This window comes from Gallinula chloropus (genome assembly GCF_964237585.1).
Source record: "Gallinula chloropus genome assembly, chromosome: 24".
NCBI lineage: Eukaryota > Metazoa > Chordata > Aves > Gruiformes > Rallidae > Gallinula > Gallinula chloropus.
The window spans coordinates 2,144,098-2,163,295 of NC_140109.1; the positions used below are offsets into that span (position 1 = coordinate 2,144,098).

Here is a 19,198-nt window from a genome sequence, read left to right on the forward strand (position 1 = left end):
ACTCAGGTGAAGCTGAGCCACAAGCCCCTGTACCCTCCCAGCCGAGGTGCTGCTTGCTGCCACTGCCTTTTTAGCTCCCCCCAGTCCCTGCCCCAGCGTCCCCTGACTCCCTTCTCTGTGTGCGGACAAACGGGGCTGTAAAAACAACCGAGTCGCTAAAGGAGGCTGAAAGTTCCAGTTCGTTCCCACCCCCCTCCATGCACTGGGCTGCTGAGTGGGAAGGTGGGACAAGGAAAGCCTGTCCAATTGGCTCCTTCTGCAGGCCATTGTCCCTTCTCACCCTTTTTTCATTCAACTGATTTGTGGCAGCAGCGTATTTGGTAATATAAACCCAGCCTCTGGGGATTAAGAGTGCAGCTCTGCTCGCAGCAGCTGCCTGTGTATGTCTTGCCCGCTACAGAAAAAGAACTTGCTGCTGCTCCTCCTCCTTTTCCCCGATTTTTATCTAGCATTGTTGCTTCCCTCCCTCCCTCTCTTTCTCTTTCTGACCTCCTCGCAGCTCCACGCCGCTCCACTCCATCCCTTCTTCGTCCTGTGAGAAGACCACAGCCGAGTTTCCTAGCACGGCCCCGGGAGACTTTTGCCCAATCACCCCTAGGCAGGAAGGACAAAAGGCAAAAGGGGGCTGGTGGGGTGGTGGTTTGGAAGCCAGAAGTGAGCCAAGCTGTTGCTGGCAACCTTGGTGTTGGTGCTAAAGGTGCTGCTTTGAGGGAGACCAGGCAGGGCAGGGGTCTTGTTTTGTAGAGAGGAGAAGGAGAAAAGAAACTTGAAGCTGGCTTCCCCTGTGTTGTCTGTGTCCTGAACATCCCTTCACCACCCTGCTGCTTGGTGAACGAAAGCGTGTGGAGAAAATGAGGCTTCCTGCTTGAGAGGGAGGGAGGGAGGCAGTGCTGGACTGGCAGAGGGAGGAGGGAAGGAAGGCTGTGGTTTTAAGTGTGCTTTAAACCAAGAGTGTGCCTGGGGGTGGGAGCAGGAGAAAGGGCATCCGATGCCAGCTGCCAATATGACAGAAACGCTGCAGCTCCCAGCACTGCAAGTCCCAGAGCAGGAGGTGGTGGAGGGTGGCCGTGCCTGGTCCAGTTCGTCCACCCCAACCCTGCGCAGGAAGCGCTTCAAGATGAGGCGGATGAAGAATGTGCAGGAGCAGAGCCTGGAGGCCAGCAAGTACCAGGATTCTCCTTCCTCCAGCAAGGAATACCTGCAGCTCCCATCCATTGAAATCACCCCTTCCAGTGATGAGGATACCCCATGGTCCAACTGCTCCACACCCAGTGCATCCCCACGGCGCAAGCGCTTCCTCCTTCGGAAGTGGCTGCGGCTGAGGAAGAAGAAGGAATACAGTGAGAGCAGGTATGTTTTCTGGTCGCCTTCCCTTCCCTGCTTCCAGGAGCAGCCTGCCCACAGTAGTCAGGATCTGCTGCTCCCCAGGAAGTCTCAGCGTGCTTCTCCTTGGGACTCTGGCATCACCAGTTGCCTGGAGTGGTTGATGTGGTCTTGCTGAGGAGAGAAGTGACCTTGTGACTAATAGGTGGGTCTACATGTCAAGATGTCTGGGTTCAGGTCCTGGCTGCTTTCCAGACTTGAAAGTTACTCAGCCCTTTGGCTCAAAAAGGGGAAAAGTAATTTTCCAACACCTCCAGGATCTTGTCAACACAGGAAAAGCGATGCCCGGGGAGTTACCATGTGGCCATGCTAAGGGGGAGCTGGGTGTTAGGTACCCTTCTGCTGGGGCAGTACTACACAGCATGCAGTACAGCTTGGTCTGCAGAGAGAGGAGCAATCTACCTTTCCTGGTAGCCTGAAACACACAGAACACTCTAAAGGCTTATAGTGTAGACAGACTTCCTCCACTGTTTTGGGAAGCCCATGCAACCTACGTGTGGGATTATGCCTGATGGTGGTGTAATTCCACAAAAACCTGGGAACTTCTCTTAGGGTTTGTGCACCCAACACCCTAGAGTGGCTGAGGTGGCTGTGTTGCCTGAGTGTTTAGGGCAGCCTTTTTTTCTAATATCTGCACTGATTACGTGGTAACTCTTTGTGTGAGGTCCTGTCAGCAAGTGTTGGGAAGATTAATCAATAAACACATGCCACTGAGGACTGGATAATACCTCTTGAAAAGGTAGCACTAACAAAACCATCCCTTGGTAGAGAGCTGGTACTGATTTTCACCTAGATGTGGTGATTGTAGTAGTCTAAGGGTTGAGCTATGGTGATGCTTGGCCTGTCCAGCTGCCTAATTGCACTCCTCCACTGTTATGTGGCCAGGTATTTTCCTGTTTGTGTCAGGGTTTTCTGGGGAAAGCTGGTAGTTGAGAGCAAACTGTGCACCAGCTGATTTATTCTAGTGATGCATGTGCTGCTTGCATGCCCCTGAGCAAGAGCAATAGCGTTGTGACCATTAGCATACAGTAAGCATCCAAGTGAATAAACAAATGCTTTTAGGACTTGAAATGCTGTCTGTGTAATGCTTGGGGTCTGGAGGCTGCCTGCTTTTTTTTTCATCAGGAAACTCTAGCATACAAAATGTTCTGTATCAGTGGTTAAACAGCCTGGGTAATTTTGAGGTCTCATTATCTGCTGGATGTCTAAAAACTGTCAGATGGCTGGGAGAGCAGGAGACTGGTTATTTACTTCTTGCATTAAACATTACAGCTGGCATAAAAGAGCAGGAAGAAATTTTTCAGGTGAGGAGTTTCCCTGTAATCTGACCTTGCACAAATCAGGATGATTCAAACTACAAGTGTGGTGCTCTGGGGGCCTCTACAGTTCAGAGAGCCCCAGACAGCTGTGGGTGAGAAGGGACCTCATAGTTTTCCCCCCTGGTGCCACCCCCACCATGGTCAGGGACACCCCCCACAACAGCCCAGGGTGCTCAAAGCCCCATCCAACCTGGCCTTGGACTCTGCCAGAGACCCAGGGGCAGCCCCAGCTCTTTTGGGCACTTAGTGCCAGGGCCTCAGCATCCTCCCCAGGAAGGATCTCCTCTAAATCAGCCCTCCTTCAGCTTAAAGCCATTCATTCCTCTTCTGTCAGTACATGTCATTGTAAACAGTCCCTCTCTACCTTTCGCAAGCAAGAGAGGATGATTTTCACCAGGGATGCAGACAGCTTCTTACCTATGCTCCTCATCCATCACTTGCTACCCAGGTGATGAGGGAAGTCATGTACCTGCATAGAGCTTTAAAGTATGAAGCCTGCACACAAATGCACAGACTGTTTTATCAGGGCATGATGCTGTTTCTCCCGTCACAGGGTACTAGATGCAGTCTGTGAGCATGTTACATGTGTAAGGAATGTGTATTACCCATGTGGCTACATGTTTTAATTTATTATTTGCTTAAAGCCACCCTTGCTAGTCACCTCTGGAGCCACAGGGGATTTTTGATACCTATGGAAAGAACTGCTGAGAGGGTAGATAGCTCCTGCTTAAAGGATTGGTCCCCTTTTGGCCCAAGATCAGCATTGGAATGAGAACCTGAGGTTCCAGCCACCACTGTCAGAAGCTGAGAGTGAATCATTGTCTGACTTGGGGTCCTGTCTGAACGCTCAGCGACTGTATGTACCGGATAGTCGGATGGTAGATCATTTGTGAGCAGTGTTCTGTGGGGCATTCATGCTGGGAAGGATCATGCTAGTTGTAGTTTGACTGTGCTTCCCTACTGTGGGAAGAAACAAGCTGGAATGCCGAGGATGGTAAAAGGTTTGAATCATCTTTCACTTCTCATTCCTAGTTGAATTTTTTCTTGTAGGAGGTCTTGGAAACTGTTATCCTGGTGCCTGCAGACCTCCCATTTCCCTTGAGCTTTCCAAGATCACCTGACTTGTCTTCTGCTAACACTTGCAAGATAAATTGGGGCAATGGTAACATCCAGGCTAGTTAAGGAAGTGCAAAATGTTGATGCTCCAGAGAATGTACAGCTTGTGGATTCTGCTGGATCAGCAAGGAATTGCATTGTGCTGTAGATCTAGACATTTCTCAAGGTGGATGTACTCAGTCTGGTCTTCAGCTAGAAATGCTGACTCTGAAGTGCTAACTGACAGGTCCAGCTAAAAGAGAAAGCTCACTGGTGTCCTGAAATGCCCCTGATACATGATGCTGAAAACAAAGTATGCTAGAAACCTCGCACAGCATCTTATCTTAGAAAAGCATATGCTCTGAGGAGATGGGTGGAGGTCACTTCAGCTGCTGGGCACACAACCATAGAGGTTTTGCAGACAAAAATCTTGACAGCTTATCTGATGGTAGGAAACAACTGGCAGGAGGAGAGTCTTCAGTGCTGTTCAGTGATGTGCTCTGTGACTGCTGCTGTTCATGTTCCCTGGCAGAATGAGGTAAAACATCTTTATTTTCCTGGAGAGCTCGTTCCTGAAACTCTGTCACCCTAGTGAGGTACACCACTTGAGTGAGCTGCTGACTTAATGCACCTGAATTAGTTACAAATAAGTGTTTTATATAGTTTGAATTATCTTAGGGAAATAAATGGGTCTTTAGTGTCAAGTGCTTCACGATGCTGTTGCTTTCCTGAACAGAACTGGTGTTCTCCCTGAATGTTTCTGGGAATAAATGAATGAATACTTCATTTACCTTTTTCTTCCTTCCATAAGTAGGATAAGTATTGTGGTGTTTCCTAGAAGAAAAAGCTCTCATGAGAGCCTGAGTTATTGATGTGGCTTACTCCCCATAGTAACTACTAAGTGTGGCTTTTGGGGTTTTATTTTTCGCAAGAGCAAAGGCTGTGGAGCCTGTCACTATGAAAACGTGATCCAAGGTGACTCCTGTGTTTCAGTAGTAGTAGTGATGGTATTTACTGCTATTGGGCAAAGGATCTGATGAGGCTTTTAAAGCCCTGTGCTGCTTGTGGTAAATGAAAGACTAGAAAGGTCTGGGGCACTAAGGTTTCGTTCACTTAGTGCCCTACAATTCCCAGAAGCTGCAGAACGAGTAATTCTGTGAATTTTGCAGTTCTCAGTTTCTCTGGCTTCATGAACTTCCATGTTTCGGTTCTTGGGTACAGAGGAGAGGAACTAGAGCTTCTCCTTTGTTAGAAATAACAGCCAGCTGCTGCAGAAAGTAGCCAGAGCAGTGGGATTGCTGGTGCACTTTCACTCTTGGGTTTTGCTGAAATCCTTTGCAAGGGACTGGCAGCCCCTGTAGGGATTTCTAATGGAAGAGGTAAATGGGTTCCACTTCTCTGTTCTGCTTGGAGTTGGAGTTAGTTGAGGTTTTCAGGAGGACAAATGTTAAACATGGTGTGTTTTGAACTATAGGGATGTGCTTTGGCAGGAATTATTTTGTTTTTAATGTGTCCCAAGTGTTTGGAATGTCTCTCCCTTTGTCAGTCTTCCAAACCATATTAAACTTTGCTTCGTTTTCCTCCAGAAATCAGTGTGATGTACGAATATCCTGTGAGTTGAATTTGGGATTTGAATACATAGTTGGGTATTCAGCTGGTGTTTGCATCTGCAAAGGGAGAATGGGAGAGTTTGAGGCTTTTCCCCCCCCAGAGATAGCTGCAGCAAGCAGCCCTTTGCTGCTCTTGGTAGGTTAGGAAAATCCTTGCCATGTAAATGGAAGCTTGTGCTTATCTCTTCTAATCTGAGGTGTGAGAGTGCACAAATGAAGCCTATTCATGTAAATGTTTTTTTGAACCTGCTAGTTGAAATGAGATGAATTTGTGCTTCCAGTGAGCTGATTGTTTAATATTGATGCATGTACCTCTCTTCTGAAGAGTCCTGATGTTCTGTTTGCTGTGACAGAGGCTTTTGTCACTTGTTTATAGTCATGTGTGCCAAGTGCCTGGGAATCCTACCATCTCTGTTGTTGTTTTTGGCTGAACCTTACTGCCTTTTTGCAATAGTTTGTGGTTTTCTTTTCAAATATTTGCCTTTCACTATTTGTGTGGTTTAGATGACCAGTCACACGGCGGGAGTATCAAACATTGACCAATTCAGAACCAGCCTGGAACTCAAGTGGTGTTGATCTTACCTCGTCAGGAGATATTTTCCATTGGACCGTCTGAGTTTCACATCTCGCACAGCGCTGTGGGGTTTAACAATTAATCCTGTTCATTACCATGGTGGTTTTCCACTGGATTGTGCTTTGAAATTCAAGATCTCTGTTGCTCATTGCTGAGGAAGGGCCTTGCCTTAACAGTGGGAAGGTCGATGTTTTCATTTGTGAAATGAATACCCCAAGAGGAGGGGACTTGCCCATCCTGCCCCTTGTAACCCTTTCCAGCAAGGCAAGAAGATGAATCCTCCAAATTCAGTCAGATTCTGGCTCTCAACTCTGAATGTATCTGCAAAGGACCCAAATAGTAGCTTTTAGTACTAAAAACTGTTGCTGCAGTTGCTGAAAGCCATTGAAGAATATGGGTCTTCGGAGCATACCCGACAGGCGATTGTCTCTTCACCTTTTTCAAGGGCTTAATATTGAACCCAAAGCCTTATGAATACAGGGGTTAATTAAGCAAAATGAATACAAAATATTCATCTGGGTTCAGACACGAGCACTTCACTCATAGCTGTGGATAGCAATAGCCTTCTGAAAGCCATGGATCTTCATGAATAATTCTCCACACTCATTAACTGATTCAATCTTCCAGGATGCAGCCTTTTCTTTCCTTTTTTCTTTCTTTGCCCCACTTATCCATCACTGTTAAAAATTCCCTCTGAATTAAAAAATCTGCCAAATATGCCTGTAGATATAAAACTGTGGTGGACCTAACACCCCTGCCTGGAGGGTACAAGGTCCCAGAAGGTTCCTAGTGTGCAAACATTGACCTGTCTGAACTTTGTAGGATCTGGATGAGTATCTAGAAGATCTGCTTAGCTTTAAAAGCCTATTCATGCATAAAACGGTGTCTTGGCTCTGTGCAATCATTCAGGTAATGAAATCTGAGTGAAATGAATCTTATTAAAAGCAAAAAGGGCTGGAGGATAAGAATAGCACAATCTAGTTTATAGCTTGTAGCTTCCCAAGAAGAAGTGGGATAGAAATCTTTAAATACCACAAAAGCAAGTCTTGGCTCTTTTTAGTACCTGCAGTCTGTTCCCATTTGCTTCTGGAGTGGTTGGTAAGTGTGGTTCTCTTGTCTACCTACCTCCTGAGCGTTCACCTAAGTATATGTGTGTCATGAAGTCTAAAGCTATTTAAGACTTGTAACAAATGACAGACGATGGTGAAGAAGGAAGGTAACAGAATGAGCATTCTTGGGAATGCATTTGGTCTGTGGAACAGTGGTGTTTGGGACTTCTGATATGTTGGGGAAGCCGAACTGGGAACAGAGCTGATACAGTTAAGATATGAAACAGAACACTGCATGCAGGTTTGATTTTTGAAGGCATTTGGGGATCTGTTTTTCTTTAGACACCTGTCAGGATACACTGCTGCTGAAAAAAATGGAGACCACCCCCCACTGCTAAACTTAGTGTTATACTTCAGTGTATGGGATTCTTGCCAATAGTGCAAAATGGGTTATTTTCATCTCCAGATTCCCAGTGGGGTGTGATCAGAATGCCTGGCTTTCAGTCAGTAGAGGAATGTGCCTTTGTAGTGTGGCTGCCTGGGCAAACTGGGAGCAGTGAGATGGAGGGACGGTGGGAGCACACTCCCACTGTTAATTGTTAAAAGGCACGGTCAACCTGTGTGTAAAACTCTTAATCATTTCCTAAAGTAGGGAGAAATGCAATGAGTCATGTAAATTTACATGAGAACTGAGGAAAAACCACAGGGTATAAGCCTTAAATTGATAGATGCCTATGGAAACATCCCTCTCCAGCTTGCTTCTGGGCTTGCAGTAGGGACTGGGAGACTGCTGTAGTACAGCAGCAGGCTCTGCATTTCTTCTCTTGGGTTTAGGGAATGTAACAGCTGCACCATCTAATATTCAGTGTTGGAATTACTTTCTTTGTGTGAAAAGCTCACAGGCTTTTGCGAGGCTTCGATGTGCCATGTGTTGCAGTGAAACAGAGCTCATGTCAGCAGCAAGTAGGTGAAAAGGAATTTCTCCTGGTCCCAGTTGCTTGTGATCTTGTGGTCTGTGGTGCCAAGGGGGTGAGGTGGTGTATCACAGCGTGTCACAACATCTGCACTCCATGGAATATTAAACCTTGACTTGAAGGACTTTCTGAACTTAATGATTCGTGGGTGAGCACAGAGAGGTCTGAGGTTCATCCTGTGAACTTTGACAGGGGTTGGCCAGCACTGCAAGGGCTGTTCTTGGGATGGGGTATGTGTTGTTGGAGTGGGATATGTCCAGGGTTCTCTCTTGGTATCTGCTTGATCTGAACAGGAATGTCAGAGCTTTGTGGGAGGTTTACTTATGATACAAGTATTTATAGGAATAGCCCCTGCTGCCCTTTACCATATCAAAAGGGTGCAAATTCCTTTGAATTAGGAGAGAAAATGCGGTTCCTTCTGTGCTCTCTGCAAACCAGTTGGCTGGGCCATAATTAAGCTCAGAAGTACAGAAAAGATTGGTGAGGGGTTTTTTTGCCTTTGTAGGGTACCTAAACAGCTTACCCCAGCTGTTGATTTACAGCTTGAAGCCAGTACAGGGTTCTTATTCTCTGATTATCCTTTCTACAGGGAGATGCTTAAGTATGACTAAGTATGTGGGTGTAGGAGCAGGAAATGAAATCTGCCCCCTTGCTGAGAGGCTCTTGGGAAAATGCTTACCTGTCCTGGCTGTGATGCTGAAACTCTGCAGCACGCAATGGGGGAAGAAGCAAAGGGGGCTCTGTGGGACTGGTGGTCCCACATAGGATGTGTGTCTGTGGCTCCTGTGCAGGGCACATGCTGGAAATCCTTACAGATATGCTGAATAAATGCTGTTTAGTATCAGTGTGATGTTATCCGCCACTGAGGTAACTAATGGTTCTTGTTTTTCCTGTGCTTGCTTGGCTGTATGTTGTCACTCCTTGGAAGTATGAAGAAAACATTTTGAAGAAAGCTTTTCAGCTATTCTTCTCTGTTAATGTTCTGTGGTGGTAAGAGAAATCTTTTTTTCATGGGAGTTAATTTATTCAAATCAATACACTTACCACCATTTGACATATCCTTTTGTTAGCTGAGCTGTAAAGGTAAGCAGGTGTAGGTAAGAACAGCTGTAACTCCTTCATGCAAGTCCAGAGCACACCTAGGGAAGGCAAGATACTCACTAGTGTTTTTCAGAACTGAATTTCAAGAGGGAGAAGTTAGGGAGTGTTTCCTGCACAGCAGAAGCAAGTGTTTTTGTCCAAGAGATGGGATCTTCACAGTGGTTCAATAGATCAAGGGTGGGTAAAAAAACCAAACCCCAACCGACCAAGCAGACCTCACAGAAAGGTCCTGTTGCTGTGTTCTGGTACGGTGCTTTCCCCCAAAACCAGATGTTGCTGACTGAGGGTTGCTGCTTTTCAGAATGATGAGTTTGGTCTCTTGATACTGCAGTTGTCTCTGGGCTGTGTGATGTGCAGAGTGCAGTAGCTGTGACTGCAGGTGTGTGTATCTGAACTAGTTTCATTTCAGCAGCTTAAGTGCTGCCAGCAGTGAAGCCACAGTGTTTTCAACACAGCCTGTGTGCTTGGGCAAGTGCACCCTGTGCCCCAGCACCCAGCTGGTGCCCAAGCTGTGTCGCCAGGACTTCATAGCCGGTGATACCCAAGCAGAACAGGTTAAAGCTGGCCCAGAACATCCACTCTCTGTGCTGCAGGCTGTCACCTGAAGGTAGAATCAGAAGAAAAGCTCTTGTGAATAAGTGAAACTATAGAAAGGAGGAGCTGGATCCCTTGTGAGTCCCTGGGCGGGTGGTGGCTGCCAGGAGGGTGTAAGGCCAGCTCTGTTCAGTAGATGTGCAGGGCAAACAGTGATCGGCTCCGGAGTGTGTATGTGCAGAGGGAGAGTGACATCTTGTGGGCTCGGCACACATCTCCCAGCACAAGTTCTGCGTGGGACCTCTGCTGCTGCCAGGGGTGTGCAGCAGCCTGGTGTTGGAATGGTTCTGTTGTGCAGCACTGCTCTGGGACGGAGTGATGGACACGCTGTACAGGCGGCGTGTGCTGTGGTTTGGAGAGCTCTGAGGAAAGCCTCCCTGGGTGAGGTTAAGAGGCTTCAAATCAGACATGAACTCAGTGTCTCCTGCTGCTTTCTCTTTGCACCCCAAGTATGAAGTGTGAGCTCTGTGTTTTTCTTGTCCTGGCTCTAAACTAGAGTGTTTCACTGGGGTGCAAGCGAATCTGTCTAATGGCTCCTGTTTCCCTGTTGTCTCTTGCAGCAGCCAGCAGAGCAGCCAGCAGAGCAGCCACGATGATGACTCCTCCCGATTCTTGAGCCCTCATATGCGTGAGGACAGGTAAGGCTGGTGATGGCTGGACAGGAGGAACTCCTGGAACCACTCAGTGGGATTACATGGCCTGGGCTGGCTGAGGTCCTCCTTTCCCCCCATATCGCTCGAGAGTTGTTCAAGTGATTTTACATCAGTCTTATCAATGTCTCAAAAGATGTGTCGTTCATCCACTTGAGTAGAACTTGTAGGACAAACATCCCAGAACTCCTGAGGCAGCCTGTGTTTTTCTCTTGAGGCTGGTTCCCCAACACTAGCTGGTGTTGTTAGCTTCACCAGGCTTGCTGTGCATTGATCATTAACAGCTCAAATACACAAGTGAAGTGTCATATGTGGCCCTTGCCCTCAGCAAAGGCAATACTGGGCTTAGCTGTTGTGTTCAGCTTCTGATGTGCTGTGGTCCTGTGGTACCTGGAGCCCCTGTGTAGCAGCTGTGGGAGAACTGCTCTGAAGCTGCAGGAGTAACTTCAGGTGGTTGTACTTCAGGGCTGATTAATGACCTCTTTGAATTGCAGCACTGGCACAAAAGCTGTTGAAAAACGCTTATTTCTGTGTGTGATTTATTGTTGTTGCTTTGCTCAGAGCCACATGGTTAAGAGTTCTGCTGTATCTTGTAGTTTATCTTTTGAGCCTGATTCTGCTTGACTTTTACTGTGCGTAAAGCGAGCTCTTGGCTACTACCACCTTTCTACCCTGGACCAACTCCTGCAGCTCTCTTTCCCTGCTCATGTCCCTGGGTACAGCGTTATACCTGGGCTTTGGTTTCTGAAATCCCCTTGATTTTGTCACTGTTGCACAGTGGAATTGTGTTATACTTGTGGTGTAGGTTAGAGAGAGCCTGTGGGAAGCATGTGCCAAGATTTGGGAACCGCTTCCTTTGTGCTGCTGTGTAGCAGATGTGGGTCTGTTCAGTGACTCCACATAAGCCATCTCTGAGCTCAGAGGTCTTCCTTACCAACAGTGTAATAGGGCAAAAGCTCACTGAACTTGGTTCTTGGCTGTGATGTCAAAGGGCAGTGGATTGAGCAAGAACTGAGCAGCAGCTGATGAGGCATCCGAGGAATTGAGTCGCTTGAGAGAACATCCTGACCCTGAGGAGCTAATTAATATCCCAAGGGAGTTTGGCTCAGACGTAGCACTTGGGAGCTGTAGCCAGCCTTCTCTGTATGTTTTGTGCCAATTATCAGGTCTCTGGTGCTGTGGAGCCATCCTGGCATAATTGACTATCAGGGAGTGGTGTTTGCAACCAGGAGAGAAAGAATCTGGCAGCAGAGCAGATGGGAACTTAGGTTGTAACTGGGCTTCCTCTGTGATGCATGTGGTTAGACCATTGATCTGGGTTTCCATGGGTTAAGCATGCTCAGATGAGGGATTTCTGGAGGTGAAGTTTAACCAAGAAATAACTCAAGCATGGTTTGAGTTTCTTGTAGGGTGCAAAGCTCAGTATGAATTAGAAGGCTAACGGGACCCTTGAGCTTCCTATTCACTGTTCTTATCAGCAGCACTGAAGGTGGTTTCTGAGCTATCTTGACTCTGCTGGGCTCCTGGAAATGGAATCAGGAGAGCCTGTCTTGCTGTTCTTGTGGTGGTATTTCTGACCACTACTAAAAGGCTCTTCTCCCACAGGCCAGGAGTTGTGTGTCTGTTACAGTCCTACTGCAGTTCTGTTCACTTGACCAATTCACTGCTGTACAGCAGCTCTTAAACCAACCAAACCACCCCAAAACTGTGCCTCCCCAAGGCGTCATCCATCCTGGAAGCTGTGACAAGCTGAGCAGGGTACAGCAGAAGAGGGGAGAGGAAGATACCTTGTGTGCTGAAAGGTGCATCTTCTCTTGGCATCCTGCCTCGTGTACCACAGGCAGACAGAGCCTGTGCAGCGCTGGAAGGATCGGAGCAGAGAGCAACTGAGGATCTGCACCAACCTCCGTGCATCTGGGAAAGTGCTGAAGGAAGCTCCCTGAGCCAAAAGTACAAGAGTGCTGAGTGGCTAAGGTGACTCTGGGATAAACAAAGAGAAGAATAGTATGCTCACAGCTGAGGATGGCTGGAATCTGGCACAGCCACTCTCTTCACTGCCTACTCTTACTGTAAAATACAGTACTCAGGGTGCTGCCAGTCGAGTTAGATGGTGATGGATTTCCAAGGACCACGCTCCAACCCTCAGGGCCTTTCAGTGAAGACTGAGGCTTCTGCCCTGCTGCCAGAGGGTGTGTTTGGTACTCCCTAGTGATTCTGTCTGTGGAGGTGCTGCCATGGTCCAGAACCCACACCCTGAGAGGGTGTCCTGCAGCACGGCAGTGAAGCAGGTCTGCCATCTGCGTGTGTCTTCTCTGAGGAAAAAGCTCTCCTTCTGCAAGGTCATGTAAGTGTCTGTTGTGCTTTGTTCCTTGTGCTGGGAGGGAGCCCATTCAGATGTTCTGGTTTAGGTGTAACTGTGATTGACAGAGCCACTGAGGGGAGAAGTGAGTGGGGCATGGCAGGAAGAGTCAGGCTTTGTGTGAAGTTAGGGCACAGTCCCCTGCTCTGATTGCCTGGGTGAGTTGTTTTGTGTTGGTACATGTGAAACAAGGGGCATCTCTTTTACTTTGCATAAAAAATGGCAACTTAAGTCAGAGCTGGTCAGATGCTGAAACACCACAGCTGTGTAAGTACCAAGACAGGTGGAGCTGAGCTACTTAGTGCCTGAATAACTGTGCTCAGAGTAGCAGCTTCACTTTAAGTAATTCAAAGAGCAGGTAAGGTTGGGATGAAGGCAGCCAGAGACTTGGGTGGGATGTGTGTGAAGAACAGACACCATAATCACTCTAACAAGGCAAGGTTATGAGCAAATTACCTTCAGCTTTCATCTAGATGAAATCCAAGTCCATAAGCCTGTTTCTGCTTGATCTGAGGACTTGCTCTTTGTTGTGACACTGAGACACCAGGTTTGGGATGCTGAGCAGCTTTTAATTTAAGGGTACAAGTTAAGCTGGATCCCGTAGACTGGGATCCAATCTGAGGAGATGACAAACTGGTGAAGAGGCAGCAGCATGGGAAACACAAGGGTCAGAAGCAATGGGCTACAGGGAAATGGGGGAACTAACTGGCAGTTTACAAGAGGTCATACCATGATTTATGTAGAGATCTTATCAAAATGGAGGCAATAAGGAAGAGCCACTAGCTTTAAGCTGTTTGTGTCCTATGTCCTGGCTGCAGTTAAATTAGACCCTTAACCTATACAGGAACTTCTTCTGATAGTTCCAGGGCTGCAGAGCTTGCTTTTCTTTTCATAAGCTGATAAGAGTTTATCAAATAACGGATCAGAATTCACAGAAGTCAGCTTGTGAGACTGGGGAACTACTTCAGGCACAGGCAAGCTGAAGAGATGCTGTCTGCTGCTTGAGCTCCTGGGAAGTTGTGTAAAGATCTGAAAGGAGGTCAGGCTTAGTGTGCTAAAAGCTACATCCTTGGTGTAAGAAGTCAGGATAAATTCCATAGTTATGTACCCAAGGCTTGCTTATCTTGCATCTTCCCAGCCCGTGTCCCTTTACCATCAATGCAAAGATGCTGGCACTGACATACTCTGTCCCTGCTTCCCTGCAAGTGAAGATACAGCAAAGGTTGCTCCACAGCATCAGAAGCTTCCACTGCTTGGGGCAGCTGAGGATAAGTGAGAACTGAGAGCAAAACTTCTCCCTGAATGCTGGGTCAGTTGTTCAAAGGGAAAGGTAAGGGCTAACAGAGCCAAGGACCCTTGTTTTTACATCTGGATGTGATGATGCTGCAAAGAACACAGCGCAGCAGCTCTGTCACCTGAGCTGTGCCAGCCCAGGCAGCGTGGCCTCCTGTGCTATGGAGAAAAGCTTACTGGTGTAAAAGGGAATGGATGCTGTTTTAGAGGCAGTGATTAAGTATAAGCCAGCTGCTGCCTTCTAGAGAGTGTAAAATTTGGGGGATCAGCTCACTGCTCTTTCCAATGGTCCTAGCTGTAGGTAGGAAGGGCTCTAATGCTGGTCAACCCCCTGAGTGGCTTTGGTCCCTCGCAGATGGATGCATCAGGCATCCATCATCTTTAGGGAAGTTTTCAGAGGTGGTGTGAAAGGAGTCTGGTTGCTCATGTCATGGGTGGCTATTGTGCAAACAACCAGTGCAATAGATTGCATGAATGCCCAGCCTCGTGGAAAAGAAATCATTCTTAACATTTGTCCCTCTGCTCCAAGCTGTCACAGCAAACTGATACCTGCCTGCCTGCTACCTGCTTGCTTCCCTTCCAAAAGCCATTAGCCCTGAGACAGCCAGCAGTGTGAGAACTCTCCTACGGATCAGGAGTGTGACTTGGCAAGAGAAGGCACGGTGTAGCCTGCCCGTGGCAGCAGGGCAACCCAGCCCTCAGACCTGGCTCCTCTATCTCCGGAGCGGCTTTGTCGCTGTGGGACTCGTCGTAGTTAAGATGAGATAAGCCCAACGTGCCTGGCATATTGCTGAGTGCAGAGGAGGTCTGACAGGCCTCACACGGCTGCGTCACCGGCTCGTGATGCTGGGGAACATGAGGAGGCGGCGAAGAGGCGGCTTCATGTCCTTTCTGCCTGTCTGAGGCGCAGGGGGCAGACTCCTTGCCCTTCCTTCCTGCTCCCTAGAGCAGAAGCTTCAGCTGGGTGCCTGCACTTCACTAGTCACCCCATCAGCTCTGTGTCCTTGGGGAGCACTGTGGTTCTCAGGATATCACAGCAGCTCTCTGGAAGCATGCGGGGAAGTGGCAGAGAGGTGGGTAGGAGGCTGGGATGTGCTGTAATTAACCATCCCCTTTCATAGGTCTCCAGTTCTGCATGTAAGCATCCCTGCCCCTTGTCAGCAGGCTTTGTGCTGTCAGCTGTGGGGAACACATCCCTTCTGGTGGGCATGCCTTTTTAAGCTGCCTGGGACACATCTAGGGGCTTGTATTGGCCTTCCAGTTTCATTTTATGTGCCCAAACCTTGAAGGGTCTGGGGATTCTGATCACTCCTTCATAACACTTGGAGCAATGGATGGATGCTAGTAATCAGTGCAGGGTTTCCTCAAAAAGAACACCGTGTAGGCACTGCTTCTTTTGTTTCCCTGTCAGAGAAACCCACCTTCCTTCATGCTGGGAGCCTTCTAACTGAGATTTCATTGGAAACCACGAGGTGCTGATGAGTCACGTTGTGAATGTGCTTGGTGATCCTGCTGCAAAAAAAAGCTCAAAAAGTAGTACATTGTTCCTTGCTTCCATCCCATGTGGTGTGACTTGATCAAGGTGGTAGCTCTGGAGTTGGTACAACTTTAACCTGCCTCGATCATTAGGATGAGCTCAAGGGTTTCAAGCTTCACCTTTCAATCTTGGAGGTGAGGTGGAGCAAAATCTTCTGACTTACAGTGACTTGTCTGACGTGCAGGGGGCACAGAAAAGATGAGAAATACTCCAGTGACTGGGTGGGAAGAGGTATTGGGTCGGGAAGCAGGTTAAAACCTGCCTGAGCTGATAAACTGACAGACAGGACTGGTGCATAACAGAAGGGTTATTTTCCCAACACTTTTCTAGTTCTCCCAACTCCAGTTTTCTGTGAATCTGGGACCATGGTGTGTGTCTAAATCAGAGCTGGTGTTGCTGTGCATAGTCCTGGCTCACAGGGGTGGCTTAGGGAAGTGGAATGTGCTGAGGGATGCTGATTGACATGTCTAAGCTTCGGGGGAGAAAGTGGTGTTGACCTATGATGCTGCTGCCTCAGCTTCGCCTGAGATTCCAGCTGGGGTGTGATGGTGAAAGAAGATGCAGGAATAACTCTCTCAGCTTGAAGGTGTGTGCCTCTGCCCTTCAGAGACCTTTGCAGGCCCTTGGTTACTCTGCACTCATCAGCTGTTTGCAGAACCCAGCTGCTCAGTGCAGATCTAAGGGCACTTAGATCTGATCTGGGACTTCAAGTTATTTTGGATGTGCTTGGTGAAACCTCCTCCTACTCTTGTAAGATAGCTGCTATGTGTTGTGCAGATTGCTCTTTGTGTAAGTCCCTGGTAAATCAGCTTGTTCCTGGCTTTGCAGTCAGCCTGCAAATGTTTTATCAGGCCTCTTCCCCTCTCTTAGTGCTCTCTATCTTGGGCCTGTGTGAGCTCCTGCACTGTTAACTTTGGAAAACATGGGCATCTTCACACTTTGTAATTGGCCATCTAAATGGGGAAACACCCAGCATGCAAAATGAACTGTAATACAAAACAAGGAGAGTCAAGATGGGGCAGGGAGGAGGGGGTTACATGGTGATGCCAAGTACATACTGAATTGTTTAACAGAGGCCTCTTACATTTGGTTGGGTTCCTGCACCTTACCCCATAGGAGCAGCATAGCTGGCAGAGATGTAAAAGCAGCTGTGCCTTTAAAATTGAATAGCCTGTGATGGAAGAAATCTGAGAGCAGAGAAGGGAGACCAGTGCCTCTTGCGCAGACTGAGCTCTTTGGAGATTTCTCCATCACTCTGCCTTCTCAGCAGCCTAGTCACTGCTGCTCCCCTCCGGGGCCAAACCACCGTGACGAGGGTAACACCAATAAAAGCCACCCTAGCCCTGTCTCAATGGTGGCTCCACATCTTTCCACGGTGGATCCTGAGGTCACTGCTCCGTGCTGCTTGTCCCCACAACCTGCTGGGAGCGTGCAGGCGAGGGGGGATTCCACCCTCTCTCCACCCAGCAGCCTTTAGCTCCTTTGCTGCCGAAGTGACGCTTCCTTAGGTTGCTGGGGAGCACGTTGGCTCTTGGACAGACACCCCTGTTTCTGCAGATGACTGTAACCGTGTGAGTGCTCGCTGACTTCTGCTTTGTTCTTTCCCTTCTCCCCTCTCCTTGATTTCCTTCCCATCCCTTTCCTCCTTGGCCTCTGTGGAGTTTGTTGTGCCTTGTGGTGATAAGATGGCAGCGTGTGCCATGCATCATAGCAAGGTCAGGCAGTGTAATGGTACTACCCAAGGTCTGTCCTTGAGACCCTCTGCTTTTTTTTTCCCTGTTCTCTTGCAAGTTTGACCTAATACTTTTCCTTGAGCTTTCTCTGCTGATTGTTTTCCTTTCCCTCCTAAGAACCCTGCCCCAAATCTGCAGTCGCAGTACCAACACTCTCTCCCTAACCCCTTCCTCCTGTTTAAATGGCATGCTGTATGTAACCAGGGCTGGCTTGGTGGATGTGGGTCTAACAAAGCTTCCAGCATGGTAAGGTTTTCTTTTCTCTTTTGGAAAAGAATCTGTGCTTTTCACTTTGGAAAAGAATCTTCAGGCTCAGGCGTGTGAATGCTCAGACTTCTTTGTGAGCTTGAGCAGGCTATTGCTTTGTGCGACATCAGTCCCCTAAAACTAGGGGTGTTTATTCTGGGATCCCTGGTGAAGTGTAGCTTTGGGAAAATGGGGGCTCTCTGCATTGCATTCCCATCTGTAGCCTGCCATCCTCTGTTCTGCCCTAACTAACACCAGTGCCACCAGAAGACCCCTTGAATATGCGAAGGGTAGCGAGTGGCTTGGGCTGTGGGGAGGTTTTCTCCCCCCATCTGAAATGCCTTGCTGCCCCTGGAAGCTTGTGCTGAGACCTTTGTCTGAATCCCCTGCTTTTAGCTGCTTGCTTCTGCCTTGGGCTTCAGAAATAAAGGCTTCCAGGACTGTCCTCCTCTGCTCCTTGGTGTGCAGTCATTGCTCTGGGGTTTTTGTTGTTAAAACCAAAATCTTGTGGTGCCTGTTCTTCTACTTGGCTTTCACCCACTTGTCTGAAACATTGGAACTTGCAGGTTTTGGGGCTTTTTGCCTGGGATGGGATGTTGCATTAGGCATCCCACAGGTCCAGATGGGTACAGATGGCTTTGCTTCTCTGGTGTGTCACCTTTGCATCTGTATGGATTGTGCCTGAGGCAGTGCTGGCCCAAAGGCTTAATGTTGTTGGAATCACACATAAAGGTTTAGTGTGGTGTACTTGAAATGCTTTTAAGTTAAAAGGATCCACAGCACCTTGACTGTTGGGTATTCCTTTAAAGTACTCTGACATGCCAGATGTTCAGCATTGGCTGGAGTGGAAATCTTCCTCTGTTGAGGTCTGTAGTGTGGTGTGATTTATGTCAGGCCATGGGTTATTTCAGACTATCTTCACCTAAATTGAAAGGGAGGTGATCAGGCCCTATTTCTGCCCAATTAATAAAGTCTTATTGCCTTCTCACCGCAAGTTCCTTGCGAAGGAAAGTAAAAATTGGAGGATGGCTTTTCATTCCCTGACAAATTGAACTCAAGGAGGAGCTCCTCTGAGAAGCGTGCTGTGAGTCATGGAGCTTTCTGCTGTCAGCCTGCCCCTTTTTAGAGTGAGTAAGTCTTTCTGGGGTGGGGAAGGTGATTGCACCACGTCAAGCAAATGGAAGGCTGAGTTGAAACATGCAATACAATAAGGAGAAAGAGCCAAAAGACTGAGAAAGCAGCAGCCCTCTCTTGTCATAATCCTGCTCAAGACAGAAATGGGAGGGGTCTGAATCATCCCAGCCTCTCCATCCTTCTGACGCTGACCCTCCTCCTTCCACAGCAGTGTTCTTTGTTCTTCAACGCCCCTATCAGGGAATTACTTTTCTTGGCCCTTCTGAGGGAGGGGAGCTTCTCTCCCTTCTCCTCCATCAGGAGAGCTGAAGCTGCTGTTGTGGTGCTGTCCTCTGCTGTCCCTTCCAGGCAGTTCTCGCTTGCATTCCATGACAAGCGCTGCGCTTGCACAGCTTCAGAGCAGCTCCCAGGCACTCTGTTCTGTGTGCAGTGTGACTACAGCTCCCATGATGCCAGGACTGAGAAATGCCGGTTTTCCTTCTGGAAGGGAGGTCTCATGTGACTTCCCAGCTGCTGCAGCAGCGAGAAGGGAGGGTTTGGGGTTTTA

General features: G+C 48.2%; 1 protein-coding gene across 7 annotated transcripts in view; it reads left to right on the top strand.

Moving 5' to 3' along the window:
- Window positions 1-988: 988 nt before the first annotated feature.
- GRAMD1B (GRAM domain containing 1B) overlaps window positions 989-19,198 on the top strand; it is a gene marked incomplete at its 5' end in the record, with an annotated part of 80,153 nt that continues 61,943 nt past the window's right edge. For 5 of the 7 annotated variants that reach the window (XM_084275056.1, XM_084275059.1, XM_084275058.1 and 2 more), the window contains 2 exons: window positions 989-1,350; window positions 10,260-10,337. In XM_084275056.1, the coding sequence (XP_084131182.1) occupies window positions 989-1,350; window positions 10,260-10,337 (440 nt within the window). The remainder of the gene's footprint in view (window positions 1,351-10,259; window positions 10,338-19,198) is intronic. The other 2 variants (XM_084275061.1, XM_084275062.1) reach the window with 2 other exon arrangements.